The following is an 11,970-nucleotide window of genomic DNA, read 5'->3' as shown; positions in this document are numbered from 1 at the left end:
TGTCACCTAGCTGTACATGTAATGTTCTAATGTTAAAAGGCCACGAAGCCATATTCCCCCGTCCACCCCTGTGCTCTGCACTCATGGGTCGTTGTTCCGCATGTGCTTGCATACATTCTTTGCTTTCTAGCTAGCACTTCTTGTTTGTCACACTCCTCGGCTTGTGCTGGCCAAATCTTCACCCATGGCCTTGGGGTCAGATATACATGCCTGCCTGATCAGCCTTGTTATCGGCACACTTTCTCGGACGAATTGACGAGGTTCCGAGTTAGGTTCATTTCCCCGCAGAGATCTTCAACGGCTCGGGGAACGTTGTATTGACAAGGTTGTGGTTCTTAAATGTCTCTCTGGATTCAACTTTCACGGCAATTCCCAGAAAACTGCATCAAGACAGTTAATCTCCCCAGACTACCCGCTTGCCTACACAAAAGCTCTCCGTCACTACTTTGCAGGTTGAATAGACTGCGCATCGCGAAACACATTTGTGGGATCATAGTCGGCCTTGATCCACTCCAGCCTCTGCAAATTGCTCCCCCAGTATATCCTCGGCGCCTCGCTCCCGCTCACCTGGGAGTCGGGATAGTTGGCATACATGCCCCACTGGTCGCTGCCCAGCGCCCGCGTGATGCTCTGCCGCAACCCCTGGAGCAGCGCGAACCCGTCGGCCGGGTACGTCTGGCTCGTCGAGACGCCGTCCTTGAGCTGGAAGAGAAGCATCTTGTCGCGGTGGACGTAGGCCGTGTCGTCCGTCTTAGGGCGCGCCACGGCCGAGGTCGGGCCCCCGTGGAAGTTCATGTGCATGTACCAGGACCGGGTCGCGGTGAGGCCGTGCTTGGCGATGGTGTCGACGAGGAATTGAAAGGTTGTCTTGGCTAGGGCGGGCGTTGTGAGGCTTGATGCGTACGAGTTGTCGTGCTGTTGGCCATGTCAGTACACACAAAGTTTCTTTTCAAACTTTTGGGACGCTGTCGTCTCTCATTACTTCGTTATACGTTGCCGTCGTTATATCGATATCCGTCACACCCGCATAGTGCTTGATAAAGTCAATCCACCCAACCGTCTTGGAACTGGACACCTGGACCCCAATCTTTGCAAGCAAAGGCTGCACAGCGGTCCGGAACGCCTTATCATCACCCACATACGCGCCATTGAGGTAAACCCCGTCATTGTTAAACGTCGTGGACATGGTTAGCTCCGCCGGCATCGTCCTCGCAAACTCCTGCGTATCGACAAGAACCTGCGGCAACTTCGCCACGTCCCAGACCAAGTCAATGTCAAAGTACGTCACCTTGTCGGGCGCCGCAAACGTGTTGAACTCGAGTTCCGCCACGATGGCCATGGACGAGCCCGCGCCGCGGATCGACCAAAAGAGGTTGGGCCGCTCGGTCGCCGAGCAGCGCGTGATGGTCCCGTTGGCGAGGACGACGGTGGCGGCTTGGATCCAGTCTGTGGCGAGGCCGTAGGTTCGCGAGACCATGCCGTGGCCGCCGTGGAGGGCGTGGCCGCCGACGCCGACACTGGTGGGGGGATACGAGTGAGCGAGCCCCAGGTTTTCCTTCTTCCTCCTTGTTGTCCGTGGACAAGTCCAAGACTCATTCATCATTTCAGATTGGCAACTCACGCTGGACAAGTACCATGAGATATCGCCCTCTTTCCCTGCCTGTACAGCTCCGTAGCTACGTGCCCCAGCCGCGCACCGGCCTGCACTCTGGCCGTCGTGCCGTCGCTCGCGACCGTCACTCCGTACATGCGGTCCAGGTTGATCACCAGATGGCCGTCTTCGCCGCCGAACCCGGCCGAGGTGTAACTGTGCCCACCACTCTTGGCGCTGACGCCGACGCCGTTCCTGGCGCCGCATGCCACCGCGGAGGCGATCTGGGGGGTTGTGGTCGGGACGACGAGGAGGAGGGGCTTGACGGGGAGGCGCAGGTTGTAGGGCGTGGGAGGCGAGGAGGCGATGGGCACGGAGGCGGTGCGGAGGCAGGCTGTGAGGTCCTCGAGGGGGGTGCTGAGGGCGAATGTTGCCAAGGCTAGGAGGGCGATGGCGAGATTCATTTTGGGCGGTTACTCGAGTCTTTGCAACTACCTGCTATACTGCGATGTTTTGAGCTAGACGGGGCAGCAAGTTCAGTTATAGAACTCTTGTGAAGCGTTCTTCATCACGCCAGAGTCTTAGCAAGTCTGATCAAAAGTCTGATCATGTTCTCAGCTTTCCCACACAATCTGCGCCGAGTCTTCCTCTAGGGCTGGGATGTCATTCCCGTAGCTGGCAGAATTGCCTCAATTCGAGATCGCCATTCGGTAGCTGCATTGACTGGGCGAATACGCTGACTTGTCTTCCTCGTTCCCGTTTCCTTCCCAGCGTGGCTGCATTGCATTCTCGCCCCATCCCTACGAGTACATGCAGTTCGGGTACGCTGCATGTCAGCTCGTATATGCGCGCCTCAGCCGATGAACTTTTGATTAATGTAAAAGTCTGCTGTTCTAGTTGAGTATGGCACTGAATAGTATAAGACGTTTCGCAACTCGATTAGGCGATCGGTTAACCAAGTAGTCATGGCGAATCGAAAACGCTGTACACGATATTGCAGTCGCGGTTTACTTACCAGACACTTTTAAGTACCTACAGTGCCGCATTTTGTGCGAGGTATCTACTTGAACTCGTGTTTGAGACGGAACGCTTGTACTACTAAGCTTTTTAAAAGATACGCGTGCTCAATATAGCAGGCTCCAGTTATTCCCGTAATCCGTTCGGAGTGCCGAAGTGTCGACACCGAAGCTCGATCTTCCAATCTTCGATGACAGCTTGCTTGGAATTCAAAAAGCTCCTAATTGTGCTCTCACATGTATTTGCCCCGCACTGCGGCAGGCTGAACGGATCTGCGGCGCATAGCCTCACTCCAAGCTCCAATGACCTTTGATATGCGACCCAACAACTCCCAGGCTTCTCGTCGGGCTGACTGGTAGTTAACTAACCTACACAGAGGTACATTTGCGAAAGTTTAAAGTCCTCATCTGTCCTTCATATTGTGTGTTATGAATCACTCAACCGTAAGGCATGCCAGACAGCGTGCTTCGACGTACAGAATGAGTTCACCAAGTTTGCCAATTCCACCTCCACGAGCTGCTTACATACCGAGTAACCATGCCCGTAGAGCCCATGACCAGGAGGCTGGGTATGACGTTGTACACTATCAAGATCACAACCGAACCTCGACGACGCCCAACCAATTGGAGTCTTTCGAGAACTCCTTCCAGCGCTCATGGCCCCGGATATTGATTTCTTTTGCTACACATAATATCGCGGTAAATCTCAATCGATCTGCATGGCCTGGGATCTCTCTAAAACTAGAAAGCCAGTCAAATGGCCTTCCTCTAGTTGAGAGTTCTCAACATGCCGACGTTACTGAGCAACAGCATTCTGCCCTCAAGAACTCGCCCAGCCAACCTAAGAGTCGCGAAGAAAGGGCGCCATTGACGCCGGCAGCATCAACGTCAGCTAGGCCTCGTCGCTTCAAGATTGGAGAATCAGGAAAGTTTGAACCTTTGGACACAGCCACCTCTACGGCTAGCGAAAATACTGCCAACACTACAACGAGACCTCTGAAAACATTTCTGGATTTGCCTACTCGCCCACCACATCCATCTCATGATCGCAGAGCGAAAATAAGCGATATCCTCGAACCACTCTCCTCCAATGCCCCGTTTTTATTATTATGTGAGGGAGGGAAACAGGATGCCGTCATCTCGCCGATGAAATTGCCGGATACAGTGGATTCAAAGAGTCTGTGGGCTACGTTATCCGGAGTTGCGCGGCAGCGTCCTGCGCGATGGAAACGATTGTTTGGCCCTGAGAGACTTGAGCTTGTCAATGTGAGGAAAATTCCCAATACTCACCCGCCCAACTCGTGGTCTGAGACAACGCTGATTTTCTGGAAAATCGAAAGATACGAATCGTTGGCGAGCATGCTCATCAATCGGAATCTTTTCGAGGGCAATTTCACCGCGTCAACATTGACAAAAGAATTGAGGAGCTCCAAAAACAGATCGAAAAGCACCAGTTTTATAGGACCAGGCCATTCGACCCTGAGTACGATGATGGCGAGGAATCCGTGTGCTACCATGATCTAGAGTCGGACAAGGTCCAGCACGGCTTGGACGTGTGCTATTGGGCCGACTGCGATTCGAGGGACCACCGTTGTTGCGATCTTCAAAGACAAGTGGACAGGTTAAGAGAAGTGTCAAAGCTCACGATGGCATCGACATGGGCCATGGTCCTGGCGAATCCAGAGCTGGCTGTGGGAAACGACATGCTTCACGATAAATGGATATATTCTTCAAAGTGAGCAGATCCCCGGTGCCTTTAATCTTGTGCCATATTAGGCGACACTTGCTAACCATTAGCCCAGAGATATTGTACCCCCTCGTCACTCGGCTGTGATTCGTGGCGTGGCAGACATTGAGTTCATCGGCTTCCGCATCTTAGATTGGCCGTACATCAGCTTCAGCACCCCATTCGGTACAATTTTGGTCGGGAGTACAGTGGTTTTCATTCTGTTTGTCATAGCTGCCCAAGCCATATATCGAGACTGGGGAGTAGCCTATACGGCAGGTGCCTTTTTTGTGGCATTGGCTGGGGTATTGACTACCTGGATTGGTTGGACAAAAACTAGGTGATACATCACCACGTCCATGGACACGACATGACGCAAGTTTATGCTGAACTGCAATCTGTTCGCTTATTTTATACAAACATGAAATGATTGCCAAAGGAGGCAGTCAAGATCAGACACGGGCTCAGCGAGTGGCTGTTGTGACATAGAGGAGTACGATGAGCGCGACTGACAAGAACCCAATAATCGGGGGGATGTGACTATGAGATTCCTCATCTATCCCCAAGAGCCAGTAGGCGTACGTAGCAGTCCTTCGGCTTGTACGTCAAACCTTCCTTTGCACCATAGCCAGACAACTCCCTCGGGCACGGAAGAAGCTGAAAGTTCCACACAATCAGCGCCAGAATAATCCGCAACTCCAAGTACCCCAACCTCCTCCCGAAGCAACCGCGAGTTCCCAGCCCAAAAGCGAGCTGAGGACCCGCCTGCTGATCAAACTCGACCCCGCCCGGCGTGCTGAATGACTCGACGAGCCACCGTTCCGGCTTGAAGTGCCCGATATCCGCGTCATCCCAGGCCCGGGCTTTTGCGCTCTGGCTGCTCTGGCTGCGAAGCGATTCATCAACGTTGCACGCGGGCTTCATCATGCTGTGGCTCTTGTTGAGGCACATCACGACAGTCCCCTTGGGGATATGGTGTCCCAACAGCTCGGTATCGCAGGTCGCCTCGCGGTCGACGAGCGGCGTAGCGCCGCCGCAGCGGAGAATTTCTTCTACAGCAGCGTCAAGGTACGGAACCTTTATGGTGTTCCCTGTAATCTCCTTGACGGTCGGACTGCGTTTCTCGGCGGCGGCGTCGGGGAAAGCGGCTCGGAGTGCCTCGCGCAGGTTGGTCTGCCGTTGGGGGTTATCTGCGAAGAGTTTGAGACCCCAGCACATGGTCGTGCTGGTTGTGTCGTGTCCCGCGACAACTACGCCAAAGATCTGCCCCAGGATGGTTAGCTTTCATGCTGCATTTTCTCTAGCGCAAAGTCTGGTGCCTACCTCGTCGACTATGATTTCGGAGAAAAAGTCTGGCGCCCGCCCTTCGCTCTCCGCTAGCTTTTTTTCCCGGAGGACGATCAACTCTACAGCGGACAAAAGTTTGGACTGCTCGTCCCCGACCTCTTTTAACCTCTTTAGCGCCTTGTCGATCTCCTCCCGCGTGTATTTCCTCTTGACGTTGAAGACGCGACGTAGCGAGGGGAGTTTCTCGACAAACCACCACTTTATTCTCGGAATCGGCGAGCCTTGCAGGTACTCGATAGAGTCTGCCACACCAAGCGTCGCGTGTATCTTTTCGTCGCAATCGCCCGTTGGAAATTCCAAGGGCGCGTCGCTACTGAGAGTCGACCCTCGCAAACGCCTGATATCCTCCGCACCCAGCCCCTGTATAAGATCCGACGTCGGGCGCAGCGCGCTGCTGGCAAAGCTGCTGCCAAACGTAAACGTCAAGACGGCGTCCAGAGAACCATAGTAGATATCCGACTCCGCAGAGAACGGCCGCCCCTCTGCGATCCGCGCCTTGTTGTTCCAGAGCTGGATGAGCCGCGAGGCCCCCGCGTAGACGGTCGGGGCCGCCACCTCGTTGAGGAATTGAGGCGACATGAGGTCCTGCAGAAGCCTGCGGTGCCTCTTCCACTTGTCGCCAGTCTTTAAATGGATGTGGTGGTTGCGTCCGGCGCCCTCGAGGAGGTCGGCGTCGAGCGACGACCGGTCAAATTCCTTTCGTCGCAAGAGAATGTCTTGAGCTTCCCTAAAGTCGGAGAGGATCAACAGCGGCTTGCCGAGGGGACGAATGAAGACCTGGAAGATTGGTGTATCTGCGAATTTGTCCGTCTGCTCGTTGATCCATGCGTTGAACTCGCCGGTGCGTTTCATCGCTTCTTGCACGGAGGGGATGTCTCCCAGTATATGCTTCGTCGCTTCCACATTGTATGGGATTCCGGGAATCGGCTTAGGTAGAGCCCATTTGTAGAACAAGTACAGGAGAAGGCCTACCACAGCGAAGATGGGCACATAGGATGCGGTAAAAAGGGGGAGTCCTGTGGGAACAAGTTTCTCGTCACCGAGCGTTCGCCCAGGTAGCGCAGTGCCTAGCATCGTCGTGGTGGTTCTGTGACACAGTTGCAGTGACGTGCGACCTCTTTTTACACGTCCGACAGGCCAACAAGAATTGCTGATACACTGGCAGCACTGCTTTTATAGAATCAAGTCCCTGTGCAGGGTAGATAGCGATAGCGGGTTCGGGATGGACACTCGCCCGTTATCTTCTGGGGCAATATTTCCCCAAAGCACGCACTGAAGGCCCCCGCGATGAACCAGGTGCCTGGACCATGGCAACGAACCCGCCCATCACCAATTGCGGCAGTCTTCGTACTACGCAGGGAGACATGCAAGATAGTCAGGGTCTCGTCTGATGGGGCCCCTGGCGAACGTCTTTCCCGACGCGGCAACCGACTCGCGGGCGGGTTGAGTGTGAGATTCGATGCCGGCCCTGAGGTAAGGATGATCCCCGTAGGAATCATTGCTGCCCCCCGCAGGGTTCACATGGGCACAGGGTCTCTCGCCCAGTTGTCGGAGCGAGAAATCATGCTGAGGGACGCGAGCCTCGGGAACTTTGGGGCGGTCCTTTAGCGCAGTGTGGCGTGCCGCGTTCCTTTAACAATTGGATTTTTTTCGGAACTGGCTGCAAGTGACAGGTCTTTGTGTGAGTAGAGGTCGTCCGAGTGGCGTAGTGCCAATGGCTGCCCTGACTGATATGAGGCTGAGAACTGGGAGAAAAGGCGGCTTGGTGCTCCCTTGGCATTGCTTGGTTGAACCAAAGTGGATGAATTCGGATGATGATGTAAGTAACCCCAAGGGATTCACAATGGAATTTGCGGTGGGGGTTTGAAGCGAGAGACTCTTGTGGCCCACGTCGAGACCTCTAGCGATGCTAGATGCCCCACTAGATAGATGTCTTAGGTCGCCTTTGTATCGATGGGTTGACGAACCAGAAAAGCAAAGTGGCGGTCAGCGAGGAATGAGGTGATAGGTGATGGATATGACCGGAAGCCGCCTAGACTTAATCCGCTCACATATCTCATTCGAGATGCGGCACGGCCATGCCACAGAGAGACCAAACAAAACCTTGCTAACTACCTTACCATTCATCAGCATCGAAGAGGAATAAAAGGTACACATGATAAAATTCAAAAGAGAAACGATCCCTTGTGGGATTTAACCACTGCATCTCCCCGAGGTGGGCTCGAACCACCAACCTCCAGATTAACAGTCTGACGCGCTAGCCAATTGTGCCATCGGGGATAAGCTCGTAATGAGCTGTAAGGACGTTGTTGACGTCAGCAGGCAGCTGACGGGAATATCAATGCTAAGTTGTATTTGGTGGGTTTTGGTGGGTTTCTACCGACTAAGTGCGACAAATTTCGGCATCTGGCGACAAGGGCCGCGAGCACTGGCGTCTCAAGACCGCAGAAGTGGAGAACGGTTTCTTAGTTTGGGCCTTTTGGGGCCAAGTAAACAATCTGAGGGTTGCAAAGCCAGGACATAATCCATTTAGATGTACAACGGTTGAGATGGGCCGGAAAGGGTAAGTTCTTCGTACGTAGAGTTGGTTTGCAGCATTGATTTGTATCTTGTATCATATTAGATGCAGTATCAGTTATCACGTTTGCTTTTCGTGGAGGGGGAATTATGTGCCTGTTCTCGGCGGTGAATTTTGCAATCAACTCTGATACTCATCTGACTTCAGCCAACAGCAAACGAAGCGCGAGAAGTTGCACACATATACACTCCAAGGTCACCATGCCATAACGTGGAAGTGACTATCCAAGAAGTTGTTAGGCAACAATGGTCCAATGGCTGAGAAAACCAGACAGCAAACTGTACTGGGATCCGAACTTGGAGTAACACGATCCGAGCATTGTTGATCGGTTCGGGAGTTTTCACCGCTTAGATAGACCCGTGACATCCTCCCTAACCCTCAAACTGCACGTGGATATCCGGACTGGGGGCTTTGGCGAAAGCCGGAAATTCAACCCTTGATTCGAACAGGAAGCCAGGGTCGTCGTTGACTCTTTCCCTTGTCCCAAGAACCTCAAGCTTTCTAACAAAACAGACTAGCACACTCAATCCAACCTATAAAAACTCAATTTCGCTGCCTCATCTGTCCCGTGTATATCCAGGGTGAAGGAACGGGAGCTGCAGTACTTGACAAACCAAGGATAAGTGACGTGAAACTGGTCCCATCAGCCCTTGGGAGGGGTCGGACACATGATAGCGTACAGAATCGTCCCTGGAAAAGATCGAGGAGCCTGCTAAGGGCGTGACTGTCCGATGCCTCAACTAGTATTTTCTGATTTCGATTGTTGGATTGACTTGATGGCGATGAGCATTAGTCGACGTTTCAAGTGTCTAGTAGAGCCTACGTTAACAACTTGAGACATGGCAGGCTGATTGATAACTCGATGGGCTTGCTTACATTGCTGGGGCATAATCAGGTTGGGTCAAATCAGTTCCCGGTCGAACAAATTTAGGCGCCTAAAACTTTCACATAGGATTGTGAAACGCTGTCTCGTATACAAATCTAGTCTTCAAGCAAGTCTTTCGCTACCAGTTGCAATCAGTGTCAAACTAGTGAATATGAAGTCTCAGATCGCGGTTAGGTTTCACAGATGACCCCCCCGCGTTCAACTGCCAAAATTCGCTCCGTACCCTCACCCGCAAGTCGAGAAGATGACATTTCAACCAAACCTTTCACCATTGCTTAGAAATCTTCCTTGGTAGCAACTTGTAGATACTTCTGTATATAAGCCTTTGAAACCGATTTGCCAACCGGTACAAGTATCAACGAGCCAATGATCGGACGCTGAAGTGGTCGCACGCCGACCAACCTGAAGGTGGCAATAGGTAATGGGAATAGAGCCGGTTCAACTGTTGCTCACACGAACGGGGTTAATAATCAACAGCCAGGCGAAGCTCACCTGTACAAAATTTGCGTGCAGGTCCTCTCTGACTTTAACAAAGAGGATATCCTCGATACTTATGAACTCTCCTTGGACACTCGCACGACCTTGGTGAGAGACAATCGACTTCTCATCAACGGCAAACGTTTCTGCTTCACCGGCTTCGGCAAACATGAAGACACGCTGATCTGGGGCAGGGGCTTCGACCCGGCTTGCATGATTCACGATTTCCATCTCATGAACCGGCTGGTCGCCAACTCCTTCCGAGCGTCCCACTACCCCTACGCCGACCGGCACGGTATCTTCGTCATCCACGAGACTCCCGCGGAAGGTCTCCACCTCGGCCTCATCGCCGGCGTGTTGGGACTCGGAGAGCCTCCGACCTTTGCCCCAGAGTTATGCAATGAGAAGACGCAGGCGGCGCACGAGCAGGCCATCTGAGAGCTCGTGGTGCGGAGACAAAAGTCACCCGTCGGTGGTGATGTGGACGGTCACCGACGAGTCCGCGTCGGCAGAGACCGGCACGAGGGAGTACCTGGAACCGCTGGTCTCACTGACCCGCGACCTGGACCTGAAGAGGCCGGTCTGCTTTGCAAACATGGGAATCGCCACAATCGAGTTGGACCTCGCGACGGACTTGTTTGAAGTGATCTGCTTGAATCGTTACTAGGTACGGTGGTATTCTCAGACGGGCAATCTGGAAGAGGTGGAGCGGGTTGTGGCGAAGGACTTGCTAGGGTGGCAGGCCAAGTATGGTGTGGACGCTATTGCTGGGCTGCACACCCTATGCGACGTTCCCAGGAGTGAGGAATACCAAGGGAAGGTCCTGGAAATGTACCACCGCGTCCCTGATTACGTAAGCAGTGCGGTAAGAGAGAAAGCCTGGAGCTTTGCTGGTTTCCAGACGACTTCGAGCATCCCCCAAGTGGATGGGAAGAAGAAGGGCGTCTTTGCGCGGGACCGAAAGCCAAAGGGCTCGGTAAAGTGTTGAAAGCGAGACGGACGGCTACCTTATACAGAGCAAAGATGTATTAATCAATCTTTGGAAGTACACGAGCACTTGGAAACTATTCAAAAATACTAATGACTACTTGAAGAGTGTGAGAGGAACTCATCGCCCTGATCCATCTCATTGACACCATCCCAGGTGCGCTCCCCTTCTGGGCTCGCCGGCCCCACTCGGAGCCGAGGTATTAACTCGCGGCCGGGGTGACTAACCCTTAATGGGTTGCCGAGGCACCCCGCAGCTCACTCAAGGCCCGAAGATTACAAAAAGTGTTGGCTTGTAGTTCATACAAGAAGAATAGGTTTCCTGTAGTTGAAACGTTGTTTTTGGCGTACCACATCCGCGCAGCTGAATATTAGCGATGGCACGCCTTCCGTACCCCGACGTCAAGGGGACTCCACTCAATATTTCAAAGATCCTCGCCCATAGCCCGGCGACAGTCAACCACTGGGCGAAAATCGCAGGTGCTCACTTTAAAGATCTTGAGCTATCTTCCAAGAACCGAGAACTAGTGATTCTCCTCAGCACGGCCAAGTTTCGGTCTACCTACGAGTGGACGCACCACAGCACAGCCTCCGCCAAAGAGGGCGTCACTGATGCGCAGCGCGAGGTGATTGCGCAGGCCGGGAAACAAAAGGGTTACTTCTCCGGCCAAGGAAAACTGGAGTCGCTCGCAGAAGTCTTTACGCCGCGGGAGAAACTTGTCTTGCTGTTTATTGAGGCCGTCATCGACGGGCCAGACGTTGCGGATGATTTGTGGGCAAAGGTCAAGACAGAGTTTTCTGATCGAGAGGTGGTGGAAATGATCACCCTTCAGGTTGGTTTCTCCGGTAAATATTTCTCGATCCGGATGCTAATCTAGTCAGGGATTCTACTACACCTTTTCACGCCTGACGACTGTCTTGGATGTCGAATTGGAGCCCTTCGCCAAGCCGTCGAAACTCTAAGGGACATCTCCGAGAATCCCCCTTGGCCGTTATGGTGGTTCGATGCTGCGGGGACCGTCCTGCGGCAGGGCATGCATCTGTCCAAGATCCGTCACAGAATGCTGATCAAGGCTTGGCAGTTTGGCATATCTTTAGAAGTCAGCCCTTCTGCAACATGTGGCTACAGTCTGTAGCAAAGCAATTGTCTCCATCTAAGCTTGACATTGAAATCACGACGAGTGGAAAGTGTTGTTTTAAGTGTTTCTTAATCTCTTATAGTATTTAGAGTGTACTACAATGTACCGATACACCCACATTATTAAAATGGCCAGCACTTGATCGGATCATCCGAGCCGGCACACAGCGCCTTTTCGTCTCGTGAATCTTTCATGATCATCCACTCCCTCTTCCTCTATTCTA

At 53.0% G+C, this 11,970-nt stretch overlaps 6 protein-coding genes across 6 annotated transcripts; 4 read left to right on the top strand and 2 right to left on the bottom strand.

Moving 5' to 3' along the window:
- Positions 1-441: 441 nt before the first annotated feature.
- On the bottom strand, positions 442-2,055 carry CORC01_02910 (uncharacterized protein; the record flags this gene model as incomplete). The annotated part of the gene is made up of 3 exons (XM_022614560.1): positions 442-915; positions 983-1,517; positions 1,622-2,055. 3 exons carry the CDS (start codon positions 2,053-2,055, stop codon positions 442-444), a joined length of 1,443 nt encoding a protein of 480 aa, XP_022478861.1.
- Positions 2,056-3,087: 1,032 nt separating this feature from the next.
- CORC01_02909 (uncharacterized protein) lies at positions 3,088-4,677 on the top strand (the record flags this gene model as incomplete). Its single annotated transcript, XM_022614559.1, has 3 exons — positions 3,088-3,873; positions 3,948-4,342; positions 4,410-4,677. 3 exons carry the CDS (start codon positions 3,088-3,090, stop codon positions 4,675-4,677), a joined length of 1,449 nt encoding a protein of 482 aa, XP_022478860.1.
- Positions 4,678-4,885: 208 nt separating this feature from the next.
- CORC01_02908 (cytochrome P450) lies at positions 4,886-6,754 on the bottom strand (the record flags this gene model as incomplete). The annotated part of the gene is made up of 2 exons (XM_022614558.1): positions 4,886-5,596; positions 5,657-6,754. 2 exons carry the CDS (start codon positions 6,752-6,754, stop codon positions 4,886-4,888), a joined length of 1,809 nt encoding a protein of 602 aa, XP_022478859.1.
- Positions 6,755-6,967: 213 nt separating this feature from the next.
- On the top strand, positions 6,968-7,288 carry CORC01_02907 (uncharacterized protein; the record flags this gene model as incomplete). The annotated part of the gene is made up of 1 exon (XM_022614557.1): positions 6,968-7,288. One exon carries the CDS (start codon positions 6,968-6,970, stop codon positions 7,286-7,288), a length of 321 nt encoding a protein of 106 aa, XP_022478858.1.
- Positions 7,289-9,295: 2,007 nt separating this feature from the next.
- On the top strand, positions 9,296-10,059 carry CORC01_02906 (beta-glucuronidase; the record flags this gene model as incomplete). The annotated part of the gene is made up of 2 exons (XM_022614556.1): positions 9,296-9,313; positions 9,622-10,059. 2 exons carry the CDS (start codon positions 9,296-9,298, stop codon positions 10,057-10,059), a joined length of 456 nt encoding a protein of 151 aa, XP_022478857.1.
- A 40-nt stretch (positions 10,060-10,099) lies between these two features.
- On the top strand, positions 10,100-11,571 carry CORC01_02905 (beta-glucuronidase; the record flags this gene model as incomplete). The annotated part of the gene is made up of 5 exons (XM_022614555.1): positions 10,100-10,201; positions 10,307-10,597; positions 10,726-10,765; positions 10,984-11,441; positions 11,491-11,571. The coding sequence occupies 5 exons, from the start codon at positions 10,100-10,102 to the stop codon at positions 11,569-11,571; spliced, it is 972 nt and encodes a 323-aa protein (XP_022478856.1).
- Between the last annotated feature and the right edge of the window lie 399 nt (positions 11,572-11,970).

Source organism: Colletotrichum orchidophilum (genome assembly GCF_001831195.1).
Source record: "Colletotrichum orchidophilum strain IMI 309357 chromosome Unknown Scaffold_17.1, whole genome shotgun sequence".
Classification (NCBI taxonomy): domain Eukaryota; kingdom Fungi; phylum Ascomycota; class Sordariomycetes; order Glomerellales; family Glomerellaceae; genus Colletotrichum; species Colletotrichum orchidophilum.
This window is presented reverse-complemented; position numbering and strand designations above follow the sequence as displayed.